Source organism: Gambusia affinis, linkage group LG02 (genome assembly GCF_019740435.1).
Source record: "Gambusia affinis linkage group LG02, SWU_Gaff_1.0, whole genome shotgun sequence".
NCBI lineage: Eukaryota > Metazoa > Chordata > Actinopteri > Cyprinodontiformes > Poeciliidae > Gambusia > Gambusia affinis.
This window is the reverse complement of record NC_057869.1, coordinates 11,415,827-11,436,486: the sequence shown is the minus strand read 5'-3', so window position 1 is coordinate 11,436,486 and position 20,660 is coordinate 11,415,827. Positions and strand designations below refer to the sequence as shown.

General features: G+C 39.7%; 2 protein-coding genes across 4 annotated transcripts in view; one reads left to right on the top strand and one right to left on the bottom strand.

Annotated features, from left to right (window-relative positions):
* The first annotated feature begins 861 nt into the window (after positions 1-861).
* Positions 862-17,768, top strand: kif28 (kinesin family member 28). Of its 2 annotated transcripts, XM_044095949.1 has the most exons (28): positions 862-1,307; positions 2,882-3,073; positions 3,165-3,215; positions 3,291-3,443; positions 3,600-3,635; positions 3,733-3,852; positions 4,795-4,902; positions 5,140-5,294; positions 6,142-6,253; positions 7,292-7,359; positions 7,444-7,586; positions 7,665-7,786; positions 8,031-8,121; positions 8,492-8,552; positions 8,707-8,830; positions 8,920-9,055; positions 9,135-9,253; positions 9,380-9,487; positions 9,574-9,666; positions 10,503-10,643; positions 10,707-10,777; positions 10,851-10,985; positions 11,104-11,270; positions 11,985-12,079; positions 12,975-13,107; positions 13,193-13,326; positions 13,414-13,598; positions 17,681-17,768. In XM_044095949.1, exons 1-27 carry the CDS (start codon positions 1,233-1,235, stop codon positions 13,570-13,572), a joined length of 3,102 nt encoding a protein of 1,033 aa, XP_043951884.1. In that variant the 5' UTR covers positions 862-1,232; the 3' UTR covers positions 13,573-13,598; positions 17,681-17,768. The 2 variants fall into 2 exon arrangements, with proteins under 2 accessions (XP_043951884.1, XP_043951875.1); XM_044095940.1 differs by lacking the exon at positions 17,681-17,768 and having other exon boundaries at positions 863-1,307; positions 13,414-13,746.
* The window catches only part of LOC122819318 (frizzled-3-like), a 23,714-nt gene continuing 16,715 nt past the window's right edge, over positions 13,662-20,660 (bottom strand). Inside the window, exons 7-10 of one of the 2 annotated variants that reach the window (XM_044095972.1) lie at positions 17,658-17,806; positions 16,439-16,550; positions 15,876-16,039; positions 13,662-15,796 (exon numbers count right to left, since the gene is read on the bottom strand). In XM_044095972.1, the coding sequence (XP_043951907.1) occupies positions 15,577-15,796; positions 15,876-16,039; positions 16,439-16,550; positions 17,658-17,806 (645 nt within the window). In that variant the 3' untranslated portion in view covers positions 13,662-15,576. Of the gene's footprint in view, positions 15,797-15,875; positions 16,040-16,438; positions 16,554-17,657; positions 17,807-20,660 lie in introns of both variants that reach the window. The other variant, XM_044095963.1, reaches the window with a different exon arrangement.

Below are 20,660 nucleotides of genomic sequence, written 5' to 3'. Positions count from 1 at the left end.
TTCTTGTTGCCGTTTTAAAAGTTCAAGACCTGCTGTTTTTCTATTCAAGAGGAAAAAGGCAGCCGGCTAGCAGGGATCTATTGCTACTGCTAGAATGTATATAGTCATTTGTTATGTTCCAAATAAAGTTAATAATTAAATCCTAAGGAATTAAGTTTATTTTGAATTTGAAGTGTCTTGAATGCATTTGATGATCATATCAGATTGCCTTTGCCAAAGTCTTAAAATCTAAGAGGATTTGTGTGTAAAGCTGCTGCTGTCGGCAGATGTGGGAGAGATGTAAAGGAGAAATGCACAACAATTTGCAGATGTAAAAGTAGCTGGGGAGATATTAATAGGTTTGTTAAATGCAATTTATGGCAACAAGCATCTGATTCAGACTATTTTCTGACTGAATGTATGTAGAATGTCTTATTTTTGTTGACTGCTATTTGATAAATATGGTTAAACTTAAAAACCTCTGTTCTGCTGGTGTCTCTCATTTTCTCCTTACTATTTTGAATGAATGTTTAATTATATCCAACGGATCCAGTGCATGGGTGGAGGAAAAAAACTAAACATGATTAGCTGAACACAAGGTCACATTTTTGGACGGAGAAATGTTTTATTTTTATCTTGTTTTCCCAAAATTAAACTAATGTAAGAAAATAAATATTGATAATGTTATTTACACATGCACAAATACAGAAAATGCTAAGAAATAAATCAACATTTGGCGCCCTTTTAGTGCAGCGCCCCTATGGTAGCGTATACCCACTTTTTGCGCCACTGACGTCATAGCTGATAGTTTTGTTTGTAAAAGAAAGTCGTCTTTATGTTAACTATTCATTTAGGAACGCAGTAAAGCTAAAGTAATCGTCTCCCTCGGTCTCAGTTCTGTGGTTTCAGAGGTCTGAAATAGAGAAAAGCATTTAGTGTAAATGCCAGCCCTCTGTGCCTCGTTTATAATTTATGGAGATAGATGAGGTGAAAGTGAAAGCAGAGCCAGCATCACAAAGAAGAAGCGACAATAATATCAGTAAAATATAAAAAATATAGCAGCTTCCTTTCTTTAAACATCCAGTATTCATGTTTCAGCTTAAAGCACCTCGGCTCCACATGGACTCCAGTATCTCTCCTGGTTTCCATCATGATCCAGCCCTGAGTGTTTCTGTGTAACTCGACACATCTGTGTGTCCGCCTGTCGCAGGGAGCTGAACTGTGCCCAGTGTGTCTCCGGTTCCAGCTGCACCATGAGGGCCAAAGCCTCGGACATGCACAGCAAGGATTGTGTCAAAGTGGCTGTCAGAGTGCGGCCGTTCAACAAGGTCAGTTTCTGCTTGTTTTTATAGTCAATACGGGTTTCTTAAGTACAACGGGAACTCGTTGCCAATCAATGGCGCCTATGTGAAGGTATTTATTTTAACTAAACAAAGCAAATTAGCTGGAAGTAGGGGAGGATGTAATTACATAACGAGGACAGGTGTGTAAATTGGACCAATATGCAACTTTAAATGCGAGAAATGACCCAAGCAGAAAGTAAGCTCAGAAAAATGCAGGAATAATTTTTAAATTTAAATGTCTTATTCTTTGTTCTACTCAGCTTTTTGAAAAGAAGAAAAAAGCAGAGCAGGGCCTCGTTTCCCGCGTTGTTCTTTAAAGACTGTCGAGATAGTTGCTGTCGTTTAATTTAATTTATTGTTTTTCTGACTTTAATGTTCTTTTTTATGCATACAACTTTTTTTTCGCATTTTAAACATGGTTATGGCCAATTCTGGACACACATTCATATTTCTTGTCAGTCATTGAGGCCATTAGTGCGTCACATATCAAACTGCCCAATATGCTCGACCAAGAAAAGAAGAGTTGTTAGGCTAATAAGCTAAGTGTTGAATAAAACCTGTGAATCCGCATAGTATTTTAAATTACTAGCTGTACCATTTCGGGAACTAATTTATATTCTAGTGTGATGTTCTTTTTACAGTTAACTCATCTGTTGTTTTGTGCTTAAACACAGCTTAATGTCATGTTTGGAACTAACTGGATCATGACGACTTTCTCTTCACTAAGGTTGTTAATCCTCATCTTCTGCTTCACTTCTCAGTTTCGGGGTTCCACAGGGATCCATATCGGTTACCCTGTTTATCTCATATGTTGCCAGTTACGTGTTGTGGAGGCCCAGAGTTCCTTGTCATTGTTTTATCAGGGATATTCAGGTCTTAACTTTTGGATAAGATGGAAATCAGTTATCTACTTATTTACTTATTTATCTGAACCATAAACTTTTATGATACCAGTTTGGAAAAAATGTCATTGATGTTTTTGTTTTCTTCTTCAAATGTTTAAATGAAAAATTATGTTATTGTTTTTTTTTTAAGGGTTAGCTACCTTTTGGCTGCATTGTCATGAAGGGACATAAGTGCATAACTTTTATGTGAACAATTTAAAACATTTCATAAAGTTTCAACAAGTTATTATAATTTAAATGCAACATGAACTCTTTAAAAGTGTTCAAAAATATTTTACATGTTGCCCAAAACATTCAGCGTTGGTCTCATCTGACCAGAGCACCTTACTCAACATGGTTGCTGTTTTTCTTTTTAAATGTCTTGTAGAAAACTGCAGACAAGACTTTCTTTCTCCGGTGGCTTTCTTCTGCAGCACTATACTGGTTGAGTGCCTGGCTGGAGTTGTTCAGAGAACTGGTTCCTCTACATGAGCTGTGGATCTCTGCAGCTCATCCAGGGTTACCATGGGTCTCTGGGTCGCTGCTCTGATCAGTGACTAACCTCTGAGGCTTCCGCAAAATAGCTGGATTAAATTAAACTCAGATTTACTTTATCTACTACAATATAAATGCAATCATCCTCCCACTGTCTCGTTTTCTCTTTCCTCCAAACAGAGAGAGAGGGATGCAGGTAGTCGTTGTATCATCTCTCTGGTGTCGACCTCCATTAGTATCCAGGATCCACGCGACTGCCACAACCGGCGGTCCTTCTGCTTCGATTATGCGTACTGGTCCCACAGCGGCTTCACGAGAGACCAGACTGGTCTGTTTGTTCCTGAAGAGCTGGGGGGCCGATATGCTGACCAGGTGAGCGCGAAGGAGACAGAGAACATTTACCAGACAGAGTGAAAAGATTCAATTGTACTGCTTGGTAAAAAGCTGCTTTTTCAATCCCCAGCACAGCGTGTTCCAGGACCTCGGAGTGGGAATACTGGAGAACGCTCTTCAGGCAGGAACCACTCCATCTTTCCGTTAGTTGTTTACTAAGTGACTTCTTGATAAACCCGTGAAATCACCTGTGCAGGGTTACAACGCCACGCTGCTAGCATACGGACAGACCGGATCAGGGAAGAGTTACTCGATGGTGGGCTACGGGCCCAATAAAGGCCTGGTTCCTAAACTGTGTGACCGGCTGTTTGAGGCGATCAGAGAACACCAAGAAAACAGACAATGTCAGGTAATAATTTAACAAGATAGCTTGTTAAATTAACCTCCTCTTCATGGAGGTTAGTTTACTTTCACTTCTTTGTCTTTATCTTAATTAAATGAGTTAAACAAACTGTGCTGACAGAGAGCAGGCTTTGGTTCTGAATGCCTGTTGATGTGTCCTCAGGTCTTTTTCAGTATGTTGGAAATTTATAATGAGCAGGTAAATTTGAGCCTTTTTTAACAGAAATTACAGTTTTTTGTTTTGCTGTCACTTTAGCCTTTCTTGTTATGTTTCTCATGATCTTTTTTATTTCCAGGTGGTCGACCTTTTGTCTCGGGGGTCTCGGTCTGCAGCTGGACTTAGAGTGAGAGAGGAGCTGCAAAGAGGCTTTTATGTTGAGGGTCTCCGTAAAATCCCCTGTGAGAATGCTCTGCAGGTAAAAAAAATAAAATAAAATGTTTAGTTGTTTGCCAAAGTGTTACTAGGTTTGTTTCTTCACACATGTAACAACAATGAAAACTGTGGAATCAAATTTCCACCACTCTGTTAAAAACTATTATCTCATTATAATGAGAAAGTATCTCGAAGTAATGAGATAATTTATTTAATTTTATTTTTTTACCACTGTTTTCTATGGGCTTCCATAGAAAACAGTGAAATTCTGAGAGGTTTCTTAGTTTCCAGAAAACAGTTTCTGTTTCCAGAAACTGCCAATAAAGACAAAAATCCAGTAGACTGGGATTTAACCGTGAATTATAAAAAACTAGAAGTTTATCAGTAAACAGGATAAAATCTTAAGACAGAAAACCATTCGAAGATCAAATGGAATTATATTGGAATAAAATAAAATAAAGTGCTCTAGAGGATTGGAATGTTGATAATTGTTCAATATTTTGATTAGGACTGGTGAATAAAAGACTAAAACCAAAACAACAACAAATATTAATATGTGTTATTTTTATAGCAACTTTAAATTGGTTTTACCCTTATTAATTTGAGAGTAGTACATTTTAAATTGGCTGTGATACAAAAATGATCTGTACATCAAAAACATCCCTCAGCCAATCAGCATTTATTATATAGAAAATAACAAAAACACATTTTCAACCATGACATTGAATAATCAAACAGACTTAAAAATATTTGATTCTCCTGGATTATGTAATTACAATTTTAAACTGAAACAGTTTTCTGAAGTTTCCATCTCTGTTCTAATCAATATTTCTGGTTAAAAATAAAACTGACACCTGAAAGTTGGTTTTAGCTGTAAAGATAATTATTTTAAGTTGTTTTGTCACCAAAATATGCAAGCAGAGCGTTAAAGGAGTGGATGTTAATGAGCTTTGGTTCGTTTTAATTGGATCTGATTTGACTGCAGGTGGAGCAGCTGATGGAGCAGGGAACCAGGACTCGAACCACCGCTGCCACTCAAATGAACGCCAACAGCAGCCGCTCACACATGCTCATTATCCTGCAGCTCAAACAGGTAAAGACTGTTACTCTCAAAGTGCTTAACTAATCAGTCAGCAGCCAATCAAAAGGCACCATGTAATAAGCTTAAACAAGATAAAATTACAGATCTTTACCCTTTCAAATAGCAATGCAACAAATGAAACTCACATTAACAAAAATGACATTTTATATTAAGTTTCTACTATCTATAAATGGCTCCTATATATTTATTTCTGTGAAACATGAATGAACAATGAAACATCTTGACCAGATCTTCTCTAAAGAGAGCATCACGAAGCAGTCCAACATCAACCTGGTGGATCTGGCTGGCAGTGAGCGCCAGAGGTCTTCAGGTTCTGAAGCTGACAGACTCAAAGAGGGAACAGCCATAAACCTGAGCCTCACCACGCTGGGCAACGTCATCAGGTTTGCTCTGTTTTGTTTGGTTCGCCTTGTTCTTGCATGTTGCTGGATCCATCAGTTTTCTCCATATTCGTTCTTGCCTGCCCTGCTCGCTCTGTTTGTGTCCTGTCTTTTTCTATATTCTTGGAGCCTTTCTTTGCACATTCTCCAACTCTACAAATTATGGATCTGGTCAGCCGATCTCTCAATCCAATTGATCAAATTTTCTCCACAAGAAGACTGGGCACAGGAGAGCCCTCTTGTCCTGCAGGGACACACCCAGTGGGATTCACCCTGGATTTATTCATGATAACAGGGTTTCTGCTGTTTGGAGCTTGCGTTGCGGATACCTGGCTTATCTACAAATTTGTGACGGACTTGATAAAACTAGTGAATACTCAGACTGTTGGTGTGGACAGAGACGCAAGCTGGATGTGAGTCTTGACCAAAACAATTTGGATAATTGGGAACTGAGATGTATCCAAGAGAATAAGGGAAGATATAAATTTATAATCTACCCGACCTAAGACATGTAAACATAACACTCCTTCCCACCTCAGCTCCTCCTGTTATCCATGCAGCTGTGGAGCTGAATGCTCCCAAGGACATCATGCCTTGATAACAACATCTTTATCAGACTTCGGTCAGGAGGCTCAGCAAAGTGGTTTCATGGCCCTGTGATGTCACTGCTTTCACTCATGTCTTTGTTTTGTCTGTTTTATCTAGTTTATTTACTTTGGATCAACATTTTTAGCTTTTTGTTCTTTGGTTTGTTATTTTGTTTATATTTCCTTTTACATCCTGTCAAGCACTTTGTAATGCCTTGTTGCTGAAAATGTGCTATAAAAGAAAACCACCTTTCTCCCTCCAGCGCCCTGGCAGATGTTGCAGTGGGGAAGAAGGTGGTTCATATTCCCTACAGAGACTCGGTTCTCACCAAGCTGCTGCAGTCTGCGCTGGGAGGAAACAGTCGCACCGTCATGGTAAACACACAGAAGAGTTGGCAGATGATTTTAAAAAATATGCAATATTTTTTTCATTGATTGTTTTACAAATTCTAACTTGCTTGTGATGGACCAACATAAAGTAGCGGACCGTAGAAGTACAAAAATATGAAAAATAGTCAGATTTTTATGAATTCTGTTCTGTGCAGATCTGTGAGGTTCTTTAGAGAATATTAGTTGACAAACGGGATTATGACGACCAACAGACACAGCAGACAGGTCATATGTTACAAAGGAGTTTAAATAAGGGTTTGATTATAAAACAATGTCCAGTTCTGTGAATACAGTAGGAGCTACATACAAGGCATTTCTCAAAGACAAACATGTTGGAGGTTGTGAAACACTTGCGACGGCTCAAAAGTTGACTTTCCAGCAAAACAACGTTCCTAAACACACAGCCACAGCAAGTTTATGTGTTACAACAAGCCAAGTCCACACGGCCAAAACGCCAAATCTCACCAAGTATTTCTAGTGGAGACATCTTGAATTAAAACCAAACTAACTCACTAGCAACTTTTCAGCAACATATAGGAGCTTGTTTTAAGTAAATTATTGACTTAAAAAAAAAGCTCCTATATCTTGCCTAAAAGTTGCTTCTGATTTAACTTTGTCTTATTTCAAGTGCACTAAGATATTGTCACTAAAACTAGATCAAAAATACCTGGTGAGATTGAGTGTTTTTGCAGCTGTTAAGAATCTGTGGCAGGACTTTTCAGATTGACTTCCAGATGCTCTCCATCCAGTCTGACAGCTCTTCAGCTTTATTTGTGAAGAAGAATGAGGAGAAAATTCTGTATCTGATTGTGCAAAGCCTGAGTTAGACTATTTTTGTGAAAAATGTAGAAAACCAGGTTTTATTTTCTTGTCTGCCTTGTGTTGGTCAATCACAGAAATAAAATGCATTGAAATGTGTGGAAAAAATACAAGTAACAAGTAAATACAAGTAACAAAACGGGGGGAAAATGCAGTGGTATGCAAAACATTGTGGTGTACTGATTTGTCATATTTATTGTTAAGATTGCCACTCTGAGTCCAGCAGATATCTGCTATGAGGAGTCTCTCTCAACCCTGCGCTACGCTGAAAGGTATATTAATCATTTACGCTCTGGAAACCAAGGTGAATATTACTGGTTTCTGTCATACTAACACATTTTATATTTGCAATTCAGGGCAAAACGAATCCAAAACAGGGCAGTGGTGAATGAGAGCCCCACTGAACGCCTTGTTAAAGAGTTAAAGGCTGAAAATGCCCGACTGCTGCAGAAACTGAGCCGGATGGACCAGGAGGGGCGCAGAGCCACGGATGAGTCCAGTAAGAATCGATGTTTGGACAAACCAGACGACCGTTCAGCTGGCAGAGATCAGAGAGGGTAATCTGATCTGTTTCCAGAGGAACTTCGTCAGCTGTTGACCCAGAATGAGCTCCAGATCAGAGCCATTCAGACTCTGTGGGAGCAACACCTGCAGGAGGCGCTCAAAGACTGGGAGCAGCAGTATGCCAACATCACACAGGTATAGGCACGAACACACACACACGAATACGCCCACACACACACACACGCACGAACACATATGCACACACACACAAGCTGGGATTTTTTTTTCTGCTGCCAAGGAGTTTAAAAATAAATGCATACAGAGAATGTGAATTAAAGTGGGTTAAGAAGTGGAAACTATATTTCAGGTAAAATATTTTCAGTGTTAAATCATCCTTTTTCTGGTTGTTAATGTTCATATTTCTTTAATTTATTGTCAGGAGAGGAGGATGATGCAGATGTATCCTTACATCCTGAACGTCAACGAGGATGCTCAGCTGTCAGGGGTGGTGAAGCTTTTCATCCAGGAGGGTTGGTCTCTCTCTAAAATATAATCTGTTCTAAACCTGACACGCAGCTCTGACATTTTATTTAGCTACAAAACCACACAATTCCTTATAGGCCAGTTACAAGAAAATATACTTTGTTTCCTTTACAGAGCAGTTTAATGTGGGTTTTCTCAAGTAAACAGAGTCAGTCATGACACTTATTTATTTTTATGAAAGTATCAGGTAAATTTCTTCACTATGGACTTTAATGGGACTTTTATGACAATCAGATGGTGAATCTTATGAGCATTTAAATTAGTTAATGCCACTTTGTTAATACCATGTTGGTACAAGGTTGTCTGAGGCGTCAAGAAACCTGCAAAATCAGAGAACAAAATGTTTTGTTGTTCCAGGTGAGTGGGGCATCGGACTCTGTGACTCTGCCCCTAGATCCATTTCTATCAAGGGCTTAGGGTGAGTTTTCCTTTCCTTTTCAACATCCAGAAAGTACAAAAAACCAGAGAAACCCACCAACTCAACCAGAGATTGATAAAATATGTTTAAAAATGCATCAGAACATATTTGTTTGTCATTGTGCACACATAGTAATCTTCTGCTTGTGAACTAGGATCCAGGATCATCATGCGGTGTTCAGGAATGAACAGCGGCGGGTAACACTGACTCCACTGACGGGGTCAAAGGTTATTGTTAATGGGAACGCAGTGTACGAGACAGCAGAGCTGCAACACCTGGTGGGTTTTTGCATTGCACCAACTATATTAATTAACTGTTAGATGAAACTAAAGCACTCAAAGCCAACTTTATTCTAAATATTTGTCAGGATCGTCTCATTCTGGGCTCGAATTGTACCTACCTGTTCATTGGTTATCCATCAGAGAGGGGCGGGGAAGACTGGAGTCGCTACGACTACGATTACTTCCAGTCAGAGCTGGCTGCTGCTGAGGGCATCCACCTGAGTGGGTGAAACCATCACTCTCTGGAGCTAAATTTGTTTGATTTACATGGGAAAAAGAAGTCATTTTTATTTATGTATAGGTGAGTCCAGCAATGGCTGTAGCCAGACAGATCCCAGTCTGTTAGCGGTCTTCTACGACTACATTCAGCTGATGCCCATGGTGGCCGAGGCCAACCAGATGAGTCAGGAACTGAGCAAGGTAACTCACAGTGTCCTGCTGTAACTGCTCACATTAACCTCGGGTGAGGCCTGGACAGATGTATGTAACATTTAAGGGCATGCAGGAGTGACTTGATAAATTTGCATGTAATTTCTTAATCTTCAGGGAGTTGAGTTTAAGTTGGAAATCAAAAATCTGGCCCTGTCGGATTCTCGAGGTCACGATCTGCAGAAAGATATTGTTGTCAGAGTGACCGATGCAGGAAGCAAACAGGCTAGTGTTGCTCAAGTTGTCTCTCTCTGTTTTTTGTACCAAAAAGATGTTTCTGAATGATTTCAATTGTGATACGTGTTTTGCAGGTCTGGATGTGGTCCAAAGCCAAGTTTGTCAACCGCAAGTTTTTGATGGAGGAGGTCTACCAGCAGTTCAAGGCTGCACAACACGAAGACAATGTGTGTTGTGGAAAAACTGGTGTTTTTCAGGATGCCCAAATATTTCTTGAGGCAACTGAGCATAGACAAAAATATGTTGTCCAACATGAGAAATGAGGGGAAAATCTTTGTAGATATCTTTCATTTCTAATAAGTGCATAAAGGTGACCTATTATGTTTTCTTGAACAGGTTAGGATAAAAATGTTAATTACATTTTTGCACGAAATCAATGTTAGATAATGAGATGTTAGTCTGCTCTGTTCTGTATGTTTTGAGCTCTTCCGATTGATTAGTTTTAGAGCCTCTTGTCACTTTAAATCCAAATAAGTTGCTTTTGGCCACGCCCTCACCTCAACGTTTACTCTCGCACGTGAAAATGGCGGCAAATAGATTCACAAAAATGTAACTGTACATCTTTCAAAAGCAACTAGAGCCACCTGAACAACCAACAAGAATGTATGAAATGGTTTCTGTATGGTAAGTCAACAACAAAACACAGCCATTATAGAGAGCATACCAAAACTAATTGACCAAACACTGGAGCTCCGCTTAGCTTGCTAGGTGACGTGCTCGGCTTGTGTTGCTAGGTGACGGGCTGCCTGGGACGGTTAGGTAACGGCGATGTTCCACTTGACTAACGGCTCATTTTCCGGACGCTGAAAAACATTAACTTGCTGCCGGAAAACGGCTGGATGTTTTATTCTAAGCGTTTGCACTGTTCTTACAGACTCAAACGGTTGTCTCGGAAATTTTTGAATTTCGCATAATAGGTCCCCTTTGAATTAAAGTTTACTTTAAATTTTAGAGCTATAACTCAACTTTTGCTATTGGTTCTTTTTATATGTGCTGCTGTCAGAGAGTGGAGAGCCTCCCAGCTGTAGTGTTACCGAGAGATAAAGACCCGTTCTGGGATCCAGTTGAGCCTCTGCTCCTGGGAACTGCTCACCTCTGGCTGCAGTCTTTGGCCTTCCGCATCCCTCTGGAGGAGCAGCTGGAGGTACTCCATATGCTTCATACATCAGTGTTGTCAGATGCCAGATCAATCTGTCTCTGTTTGCAGATGTTGGGCTCAGAGGGGACAGAGGAGGCCATCCTACAAGCTCAGCTTGTCCCCTGCACTTCCACTGGACTGTATGACACAGGCACACATTTTTTAGTTGTAAGGGCACAGAAAGGTGTGTTTTTAAGAAATGTAACTTTCCAGTCCACTGGGGGAAGACGACATCCTGATTGACCCGTCTGAAGTACTGGGTCGACGATTGGACTTCCAGCTGGTCCTGGATCAGTGCTGTGGAGTTCGTTGGATTAGGGAAGCCCGCAATCGAGGGATACAAATCGGGTGAGGCCTAGACAGATGTATTCAACAGTTAAGGGCAGTTTGATGACAGAATGAAGAATAACTTTAAAATGGGACGTTGAGACTCGCTCACATAACTTTATTTTCTCTGCTGTGTTAGATTCAGGGTATTTGATTGCAGCGAGCTGTTATACACTCCAGCTGTGTGGCACAACATCAATCCTCTGTTGGATCACCGGGTCCAGTTCACCTCCCTCCAAACATCCCAACGGCTGCTGGACTACCTGCAAAGCAGTGCTGTGGTGTTGGAGCTCTGGGGTCTTCAGGGTGAGGAAGGAAATGGAAATGACCACCACAGCACAATTTCAGCATGAAATTATCTTCACCAGGACATACAGTACATTAGCAGAACATGCAGGCAGGTGTTGTCAGAGTTATGAACAGCTTAGCCTTCAAAAAAGAAAAGACTGTTTGGTAAATCATAACTTCCTACAACATTTTGAAGGTATTCTGATGAGACTTCCTGTAGCTTCTCCCGCTGGATTGATTGACTGGATGGAATTTTCTATTATGCTGCATAGTCAGGATTTTACCACCAACGTTCAGATCTAGAAACTGACTTGGTCACTCCATTAAATACTGGCAAAAAAAAAAATACTGTCATAGGATGAAGTTGTCCCCAAATCAAGTCCTGTCCATCTATGTTATCATTTCAAAAGTCCACTGCTAGCTGAAAACCTGTAAGGCATCTTATTATATTTATATTCTTGCACGGCTCTGAATTTAATCCCGCATTCCTTTTCTGTTCTTGTTGGATCCACTTTGTGCTGCTCTCTCCTGAACATTTCCGAACTCGTTTAGTATTTCTGAGACACTAAGCTGACTTAAAGAATCCCATTCTGCACTTTTGCTCCCTCGTTATAAGCAGTTTTAGCTCTAGAACACAATTCCTAATTGATGTTTAAAATAAGTTTTCTAAAGTAAATTAGGTTATCAGCTATACTAAGAGATAACTACTACTGTGTGTCTTTCCGGTCTAAGAGGGTTGCAGTGTTTTGAGTTCATCTCTTGGAGCTGTGAGAATGACTGCAGAGGGTGTCTTTATCATTGACTTGCTGGATCCATCACAAGCTGCAGTAAGTTGAATATAAATGTTTTCTACTGGCAACTGCAAAATCAGATCAAAGTCCAGACATTTTATGGACTTACTGATTTGTTCATGTGTGTTTAAGATTACAAACTGACAGTGACATTCTCCTTTTGGGTTTTGTAATGGAGATCAGAGTTTATGGTTCCATCGATTAAAACAAACAGTCCATGTTTGACTGTCAGCAGGATGATCATTTTTATTTTACAGCAAATGTAACATGACTCACATCTTCCAAAAAGTACATTGAATGTTTTCCCACAAAACACTGGGAATATAAGATGTAACTCTGTGGTTTGATTTCCAGTTTATTCCCCATTCAGTCATGAACATCGTGACCTTAACTGAGGAAAGTGACGCCTGTAGTGCTTTAGGTGTCGTTTTGGGTTCTTGATTACGTCAGCCACTCCCTAGGCTGTTCACCATTGTGCCATATTTTTTTCCATTTATGGATAATAAACATAAATCTGAAGGCTTTGACTTCAGATAACCACTGTGGTTATCTGAAGTCAAAAATGGTTTGATAAACTTCTCCAGACTGATATCAATGACTTTCCTGATTTGTTCTTGAATTTCTTTAGATCAGAGCATGATGAGTTACTTTTAAGATCATTTAGCCTATTTCCTGTCGACCTACGGGGTTATTAAGGTTCGGTAATAAGTCAGACTTGGTGGAGATACCAGCGGCTTATAGCCCGGTGCGGCTTATCTGTTTTTTCTTTCTTTCAAAAAATTTGTAGGCGCAGCTTAGTAGGGTGCGCTCCATAGACTGGAAATACGGTAATTCAAAATTTACGGGGGATAGTTACATGTTCACAAAGAGCTAATTTGTTGTTCTTTATTTCAAAGTTTAGCTAATCTCATTTGTGTTTCATTGGCTGCAGCTATCAGACTCTGCTGAGCTCAGCTGTTCAGTCAGAGCTCTTCAAGAGGACTTGGAGAAACTGAAGCGTCTCAACGAATCATTAAGGAAAGAAAATCACAGTCTGACAGAACAGCTCAACACAGTCAAGAATGGTAACTCAGACATCCACAATTATCCCACTTTGTTGTTTCAAACCTGCATTGCTACTCAGTCCATGTTTCCCTCCTCTGGTTTTAGGCGGAGACGGCGCTCGTGGTCGGTCGCTACGTCCCAGCTGTGACGCAGAGTTCGCACGCGCCCTGAAAGTTTTCTACCACAGCATGACCTCTGTTAGGGGTCAGCTGCAGCGCTTGCGCAGACACAGACCCAGTGCAAGTATCTTTGCTTCTATGCAACCTCAGAAGAAGTGAGCCACGATGGTTTTCTAACACTAAATTGTTGTTGCATTTATTCTCTAGGAGGAGTCGGACCTGCTGGGACTCAGACTGTTTGTGGACGAGCAGAGTCGTCTGCTGAGGGACTTCTCTGAGCAGCTGGAGGTCAGCGTCTCCACACTCAAACAAGACGTAGCGGCCATTGTACGCCGCAAAAGAGAACGCTCGGGCATCTGGTCTTAACTCGGTGTTTGTTGATTTAAGAAACTGTAAGTACCTCCAGTTCTTCTTTGCATCCTGACACAACAGAAATGGAAATCACAGAGAAAAACTCAAGTCTTAAAAAAGTTTATTAGACTGCATGTAAAATAAGCTTTTACATTACAACTGCAAATAAATTAAGTTTTAAAAATCCTAGTTGGAGCTACTTGAACTCTTTCACCCCCACGCTTTACTGTTAAAGGTTTATGAAGACAGACTTGTGTGAACATGAATGTTTAAAAGCCAAGAGCTTGTTTTACTTTTTTTCTCCAACCATTTTGAGAGAAAAGCCCTGTGGTTAATGCATGTAAGCAGCCATGGTAAAGTACAGACAATTGCTGTAGGTCCAAAAATGGGATATAGGATGAAAACAAAGGCAGATCAGTCATCATACAGAAAATCTATATACAAGGTAATGAAGGCATAGAAGCAGACTGGGCCTGATGTGATTATTGCATAACTGCAAGGTCAGAATTTGCACAATTTTGATGAAAACTGTGTTTTCCTGTTTGAAAGGCTAGAATGTTTGTAATTTGCAAGGAATTGAGTACACAAAGCCGGTCAGATGTATGTTGGGGTTCGAACTCAAGAGGTAGACTTAAAAACCACAAAGCGAGCTGGGACCACCATTTTTACTGATGTATGCTGAGCACTTCTTTACTTCGGAGAAAGCACCCAGTGTTGTTAATGCAGAACAAGAAAAGGCTGAGGGTAAAGGTGAGGTAGGTTAGTTCAATGACAAAGGATTAGGACTCAAACTGCAAGAAAACAATATTTACAGGTTGTGACATTTACAGGCAGACAATAAAAGTTGGCGCCAATAAAGTGTAATGAATGTTATTCTGCTTGTTAGTTGCACCTGTCAAGGCAGGTCTGAAGACAAACACATGAATAGGGGTAGATATTACAACACTTGTAAAAAAAAAAAATCTGTCAAGCTTTAGAGAAACACAAGTTTAAGTTTTAAATGATACTGGAATACTTTAAATTACAGATATGCTTATACAGTTAAAATTCTCCATTGGGCTTGATGACCGATTCCCCTTAAACTGTTAATCAACTTACCAGGATCTTCAACATCCAATAAAATACAGAGGTTTTCTGAATTTATGGCAGATATTTCTAGTGGTTTATTTTTTAGGTTTTCTTCATCTGGCAGTGCATTATTAGTTTAAGGATACTGTTTAAGCCTTCCATTTCTACTCAAGTAAAATTTATGAGCTCCCCGTTAGAAGATTCTTACCTCATGCAAGGCACCATCAAAATTCAAGATGGTGCCTTGCATAAACAAATCCCTCTGGGTTTTAAACGTAGATCTACAGCCCTATTAATGGAATGAACTCTAAGTTAAAGGTTAACATGCTTCCCAAGTGCAGTCCTTGATGCATCCCTGCTCCACCTCAACATTCAGTCATTTTGTTCAGGTGTGTTTGACAAGGGCTGGACTTCAGCATCCCAGGTTTAGAAAGATTTCATTACTTCCACGTTGCACTGCACAGACTAAGCATTAGTTTAATTTTCCTGACGTCAAAAAGTTTTAAACTTAATCACCCCTGATATGTGTTTCTTTCTACACACGCAGTAGACAGTTTTTCACAGTATAAAAATATTTACTAAACAATTAAAAGGTCCATGTTTTTATGTTAGGCCCATATTTGTCTAAGACTCCACACACAGATGAGCATCAACAGCTGCAGGTCAAAATAAACAAGTCACTTTTGTGACAGATGAAGTGTTTGCTATAAAAACAAAACTCTGCAGTCATTTTTACAAGTTTCATAATATTTGTGAAGGTCCTATGGAATTAGGTTTTGACCGTGTAATAAGTGCAACAACCTTTTTTAGCCACTTCCTGGTCTGTCCAGTGCAAGTTGCAGCTCCCCACAGTTTTCCCTGAATAAATCCTGAATCTGTAACTCAAAGGACCAAACTAGATCACAAACCACCACAACGTTCTGCTTTTTGCTGCAGAAAGTGATGAACTCCTCAGGCACTGGTGCCGTCCTCAGCAGGTTGGCCGTCACTCCCTGTGGTTCCGTGGGTAATGAGGGTAGGCGAAACCTCCGATGTGTCCCGCTGGCTGCTGTGCCTTGAGTGGCTGTCTATCTTATGCAGGCTGCTGTGGGTGGAGAGTGGGTGGTTGAGCCGGGGCATGCTACCATGGAGATTGCGGTCCGGTGTGCCCCGGTAAGCTAGAGAATCGCTCCTGAGAGAGGCGGAGACGTAAAGGGGTGAGGACAAAACGGATGGAGGAGTGATGCAACAGCGAGGTCTTTCTGAGCTACCTGTCGTCCCGATTGCGGCGCAGGCTGCCATGGTAACTGGTCTTGCTATGGACACTGCTGGGCTTACTTCTGGTCGATGGAGGGTGTCCGTGATGAGTCCTGATTGGTTCGTCCAGATCTTCTAGAGCTGCCAAATGAGTGGAGGAGGCGTGGGTGGAGGTGCCCTGCAAGGAAATACACAAACTTACATTTTATATACGCTTTACTTTTGAACTCTTCTGATTTTAATCAACAAATTTTACCATTCAGTGTTTTTATTTCACCATACTCAAAAAAATCTTTGGTCTTTTGCCTAAACTTGAAGTAAAAATGTATTTGCAGAAGAGCTTTTTTTAAATGACACAGTTATCAGCATCGTCTTCGAGTTGTGATGAGCCTAGCTCTCCAAAAAGGACATTTCTGACTCCAACTCCTGTTATTTATACCAATTCTTAAACCATTCAGTGTCATGTTTCATTTCATTTTACAACAGCCACCAGAGGTTTGTTACTGTATGCCCTGAAGCTTCTGCTACACACTGTATATCTTTTTTGGCTGAAAGTGGTTGCAGCCTGCAGTCCTACCTGTGTAGACGTCCCTCTTGACTTCCTGATAATCGGGGTGTTGGGTTCACGCAGCAGAGACTGAGCAAAGTCTGGCTGCTCCTGTAGAACCTGTCGGGACTCATTCACCCCACTGCTGTAGAGAAACCAAACATGGAGGCATTTATTTCTATGGAGTTCTAGAGTTATGGGCCAAACATCAAAACTGGTTGCAGTTAACATGCAACCAGTTTTGCATGAATCAATGAGTTGTGACATGGAAGAGCTCAGCCTGTGGCAATGCTGAAGTTGTTGGCCAATGGAGCTCAGTGATACCAGGTCAATAAACCAGGTTTAGTATTTGTGGTACTATGGTCAGCAGAGGGCAGCATGAAATGCTCTAAAGCTTCCTGGTAGATGTGCTGACTTTAAACATGATAAACACAGTGAGCCAACATCAGCAAGTAACCTGAGTCAAACATCAATAACTGGAAAACTTCATAATGGACCTGAAGTGAGTCTGGGAAAGAGTGGAGAGACACAGAATCAGATGAAATGCAAAAATGTTATTTAATCTACAGAGTGAAGAGAACTGTCCCCTAGCAGTATAAGCCATATCATAACTTTTCAGTATTAAGAATCTTTATTATGCCATACTCTTAATTTTCAATTAATGAAAAATGTTGGGTTAGCTTCCAGCCATAAATACCTAAATAATCAAATTTTTGAAGTATAATGATTGTATTTGAATCTATTCACTAAACAAATTTCATTTTCTGATCACTAATGAATTCATATTCTATGATGGTTTAATTACAGAGGCATTTAACAGGGAAAGGCTCCTTTTTTACTGTGCATGGAGAAAATTGAATGTTGATAGAAATATTCTATCATAGTAAAGTAAGTTTGATTACCTAGAATGTTTTACTTGATGTTAAAACAGTGTAAAATAGATTGCTTCATGTAAAAATCTAATTTCTTTATCAGTTTTTCTACAGGGGACTAAAAAAAACCCAGAATCACAACTAATTGATTACAGTTAAAACCTAAAGACATAAAGCATGTGATAAGACACTTCTGTAGAAATTTCAACATTTAAACAAAAGACAATCACATTTCTAATTTTCTAAAATATTTAGCTGCAAGCAATTCATTCTTTACTAAACATTTGAACCTATTTGCAGTACATTCCTCCAAAAGTTAATCCCTTTGGTGATCATCATCATGTGGCTTTACAAATATGAACCTGAAGGCGACTTACTCTTTGCGTCTGCGTCCGTGCAGGAAACTGGCCCATTCAAAGCACGTCTTCTTGCTGCCCACCCAGAACACAGAGGGAATCCCTATCACCAACATCATCAGGTATTTAATCAGGAACAGAACCATGGCCGGCTTGCTGGTCTGCTCAACCTAACAGGAACAGAAACATGTTCAACTCCAGCAGCAGCCAGTCAGCTTTAAAATAACCACTACTGTGAGGAACAAGAAGAAAGCAGTCATAATAAAAGCTTTTGCCTAGTAGATTATTTTCTCAACAATAAAGACATAGAAGCTCTGAATGCCACTGAAACAATTTAGAGATTAAGGGTCTAAAAGTATTCGGGCCTGACATATGTTTTTATCCTAGCCAGTCATTCAGGATGATTGAAGATCCAAGTTTAAATCCAAGTAAAACCCGCCTGCTTTAACAGCTGAACTTCAAACTGGGTTCAACTGCAGTGTCTCTGCCTTCAGCTGAATGTTAATTCTGCTGCATCTCCCAGTAGAGGGTGGGAGTTTATTATAGCTGCTGATCTGCTTTATAGATGCATGTATCAAACATAAACACCAGAGTATTTTTAGATCTACTGTACTGAAACAGAACGCTGGCTTAGGGAGCGATCTATATTCCAACAGGTTTATTTCTATTTAACTGTTAGGAACCCAAAAAACAGAACACAAACTAAATAAATGCCATTTGCAGACTACCTTTTTTAAATGGTGAGCTGTTGTGGTCTTTAATATTTTATGACAGTAAAAGCTTATTTTCCCCTCATGATATGCATAATAAATTCCAAGGAGAGGAAGTCTTTAAGCAGTATCAGATGTTTCCTGCTCATCAGTGCAAGAAATAAATGTATAAATTGGGAACTTATGTAATTAAGTATAACATTAATTACTCAAAAGTATGTATGTGTGAGCACAAAATGGATAAACATTGAAAATATAATACTGAGGCAGATTTCTGCTGGGAGCAAAAATTTATTTCTACTAAACTTCAGATCATTTCAGTATTATTAAAATGAGAAATGAAAACATTTTCCCTTATTCTAATACAAATAATCACAGGTTTTCAGCCAGAAGTCTTACTTTACCAAATTGAGTCAATAACTGGACTTTGCATTTGTTGCTTTTATCATAGATATATAAAAATGAACACTCAAACTAAGGTTAGTTCAGATTTTTCCCAGCTGATACAGATATTTGTTTTATACTGAACTCAAAACAAAGTGCAACAACACATGATTTTGGTTGATACATTTTTAGACTGGACATTGCGCAACTATTCAGTTTTCTTATATTTAATGAGTTGGGGAAAATAAACTCAGAGCTTTCAGCATTTGAACCGATCAAAGGAAACCGGCTGGTTCTGATCTCTGGTCGATTGATTATTCGATCCTTGATTCAAACAATGTTCTCATTTCTAGACTTTATAAACTCAACCAGGAATGGGACCTAAAGTAAATCCCATGCTTTAGAGCTGTTATGTAACAAGGAACCACGATCATAAGAGTGCAGCCGGTGCATTAAAGACCTTTGCTTTGGCCTCATTATTTCAGTAATCCATTCCATTTGTTGAAACAAAACTTAGCTGGAAAAAAAAAAGAGTCAAAGCTGAAATGCTCCACCTACGTTTACAGTGTTAGTGGTAAAACCATTATCTTCTAAACCCAGAAGAAAAGAAAAGGGAGCCATGGGACTTTAGGATATTATTATCTATAATCCAGAGACACAAGCTACTTGAACTACAATAATAAAAACAGAATATACAGTTTTTTGAAGGTATTAAACTCTTTTGTCCATCATTCAACTTTGACATATATGATCTGCCTAAGAGACAAGTCCAGTGAAACACACAGATTGAAACACCACAGCAACATGCAGCAGAAGTCTGTCACACACACACATGCACACTGACCAGTAACATAAGCATTTGCACCTGTCTCCAAACACTCGTATAGCCTGTCATATGGAGGCCAACACTTGTCTGGAAGTCTAATGCAATTTGAAAATGATGTGCCTGCTTTTCACAGGGAGTGGGGGGTCCATTTTTCTGGTTATTAATTTAGTAGCAGACTGTATAAAAACATTGCCCTCTTACTGCTCTTCATAAGCGCTACAAAGCCTTCATAGAGAACAGGCAGCAGAGCATGACTGAGAAAGTCTGGAAGAAAGAGACACCAGCTGAGAAAAGGGAGGAGAAGGCAAGAAGGGGGAGACCAAGAGATGGAAGTGTAGGAAAAATCAGCCGAAAGAGTGAAAGACAAGACGACAAAGAAGACAGAGGAAAACAAAGATTGTAGCTTTTTGGGGAGTTGGTCTGAAGAACTGCATTATGTGAGCTAATGATGCGTTCAGCACTCTGGTCTCCTCCTTCAACCACACACACGCCCACACACCAGGGTCTGGTAGTCACAGCAGCACACACACAGACCTTTTGCACCGAGTGATTAGCTCAGAATATTGCAATTTGCTTTTAAGTTTAAATTGGCAATAACAAAGCTAATGATTTGTGGGAAAAAAAGCAGGAAAAATGTTAAAAAATAAGTAATTTATTAAATGTAAGTCATTTATTGAATTTCTGAAATTTACCACAGTAAGGGATTTTACGAGATCTTCACTTGCAAGCATTTCAGACAAAAATGAAAAACAATAACAATGCAACCAAACTTTTATGGTTATTTTTGATTTATTGTATAGAACGTTATGATGGTTTGTGGCTGTTTTCTTCACTCGTGACCTGGATGATTGGCATTATGAATTTTGCTATTGTACGGCAAATACAGTGATAAAACCAACTGGCCAAATGTGCTGGAGCTCTGCTTGGGTTGCTAGGTAACAGGGATGGGCTTGGGAGAGGTTGCTAGGTAACGGCGCAGAGCCTGCTGTGACTTAGAATAGAATATACTTTATTGATCACCAAGGAGAAATTACTCACATAAGTGATATTAAGTAATGTAAATATAAATAAATTAATATAAATTGGGAGGTTTATTTGAAACAG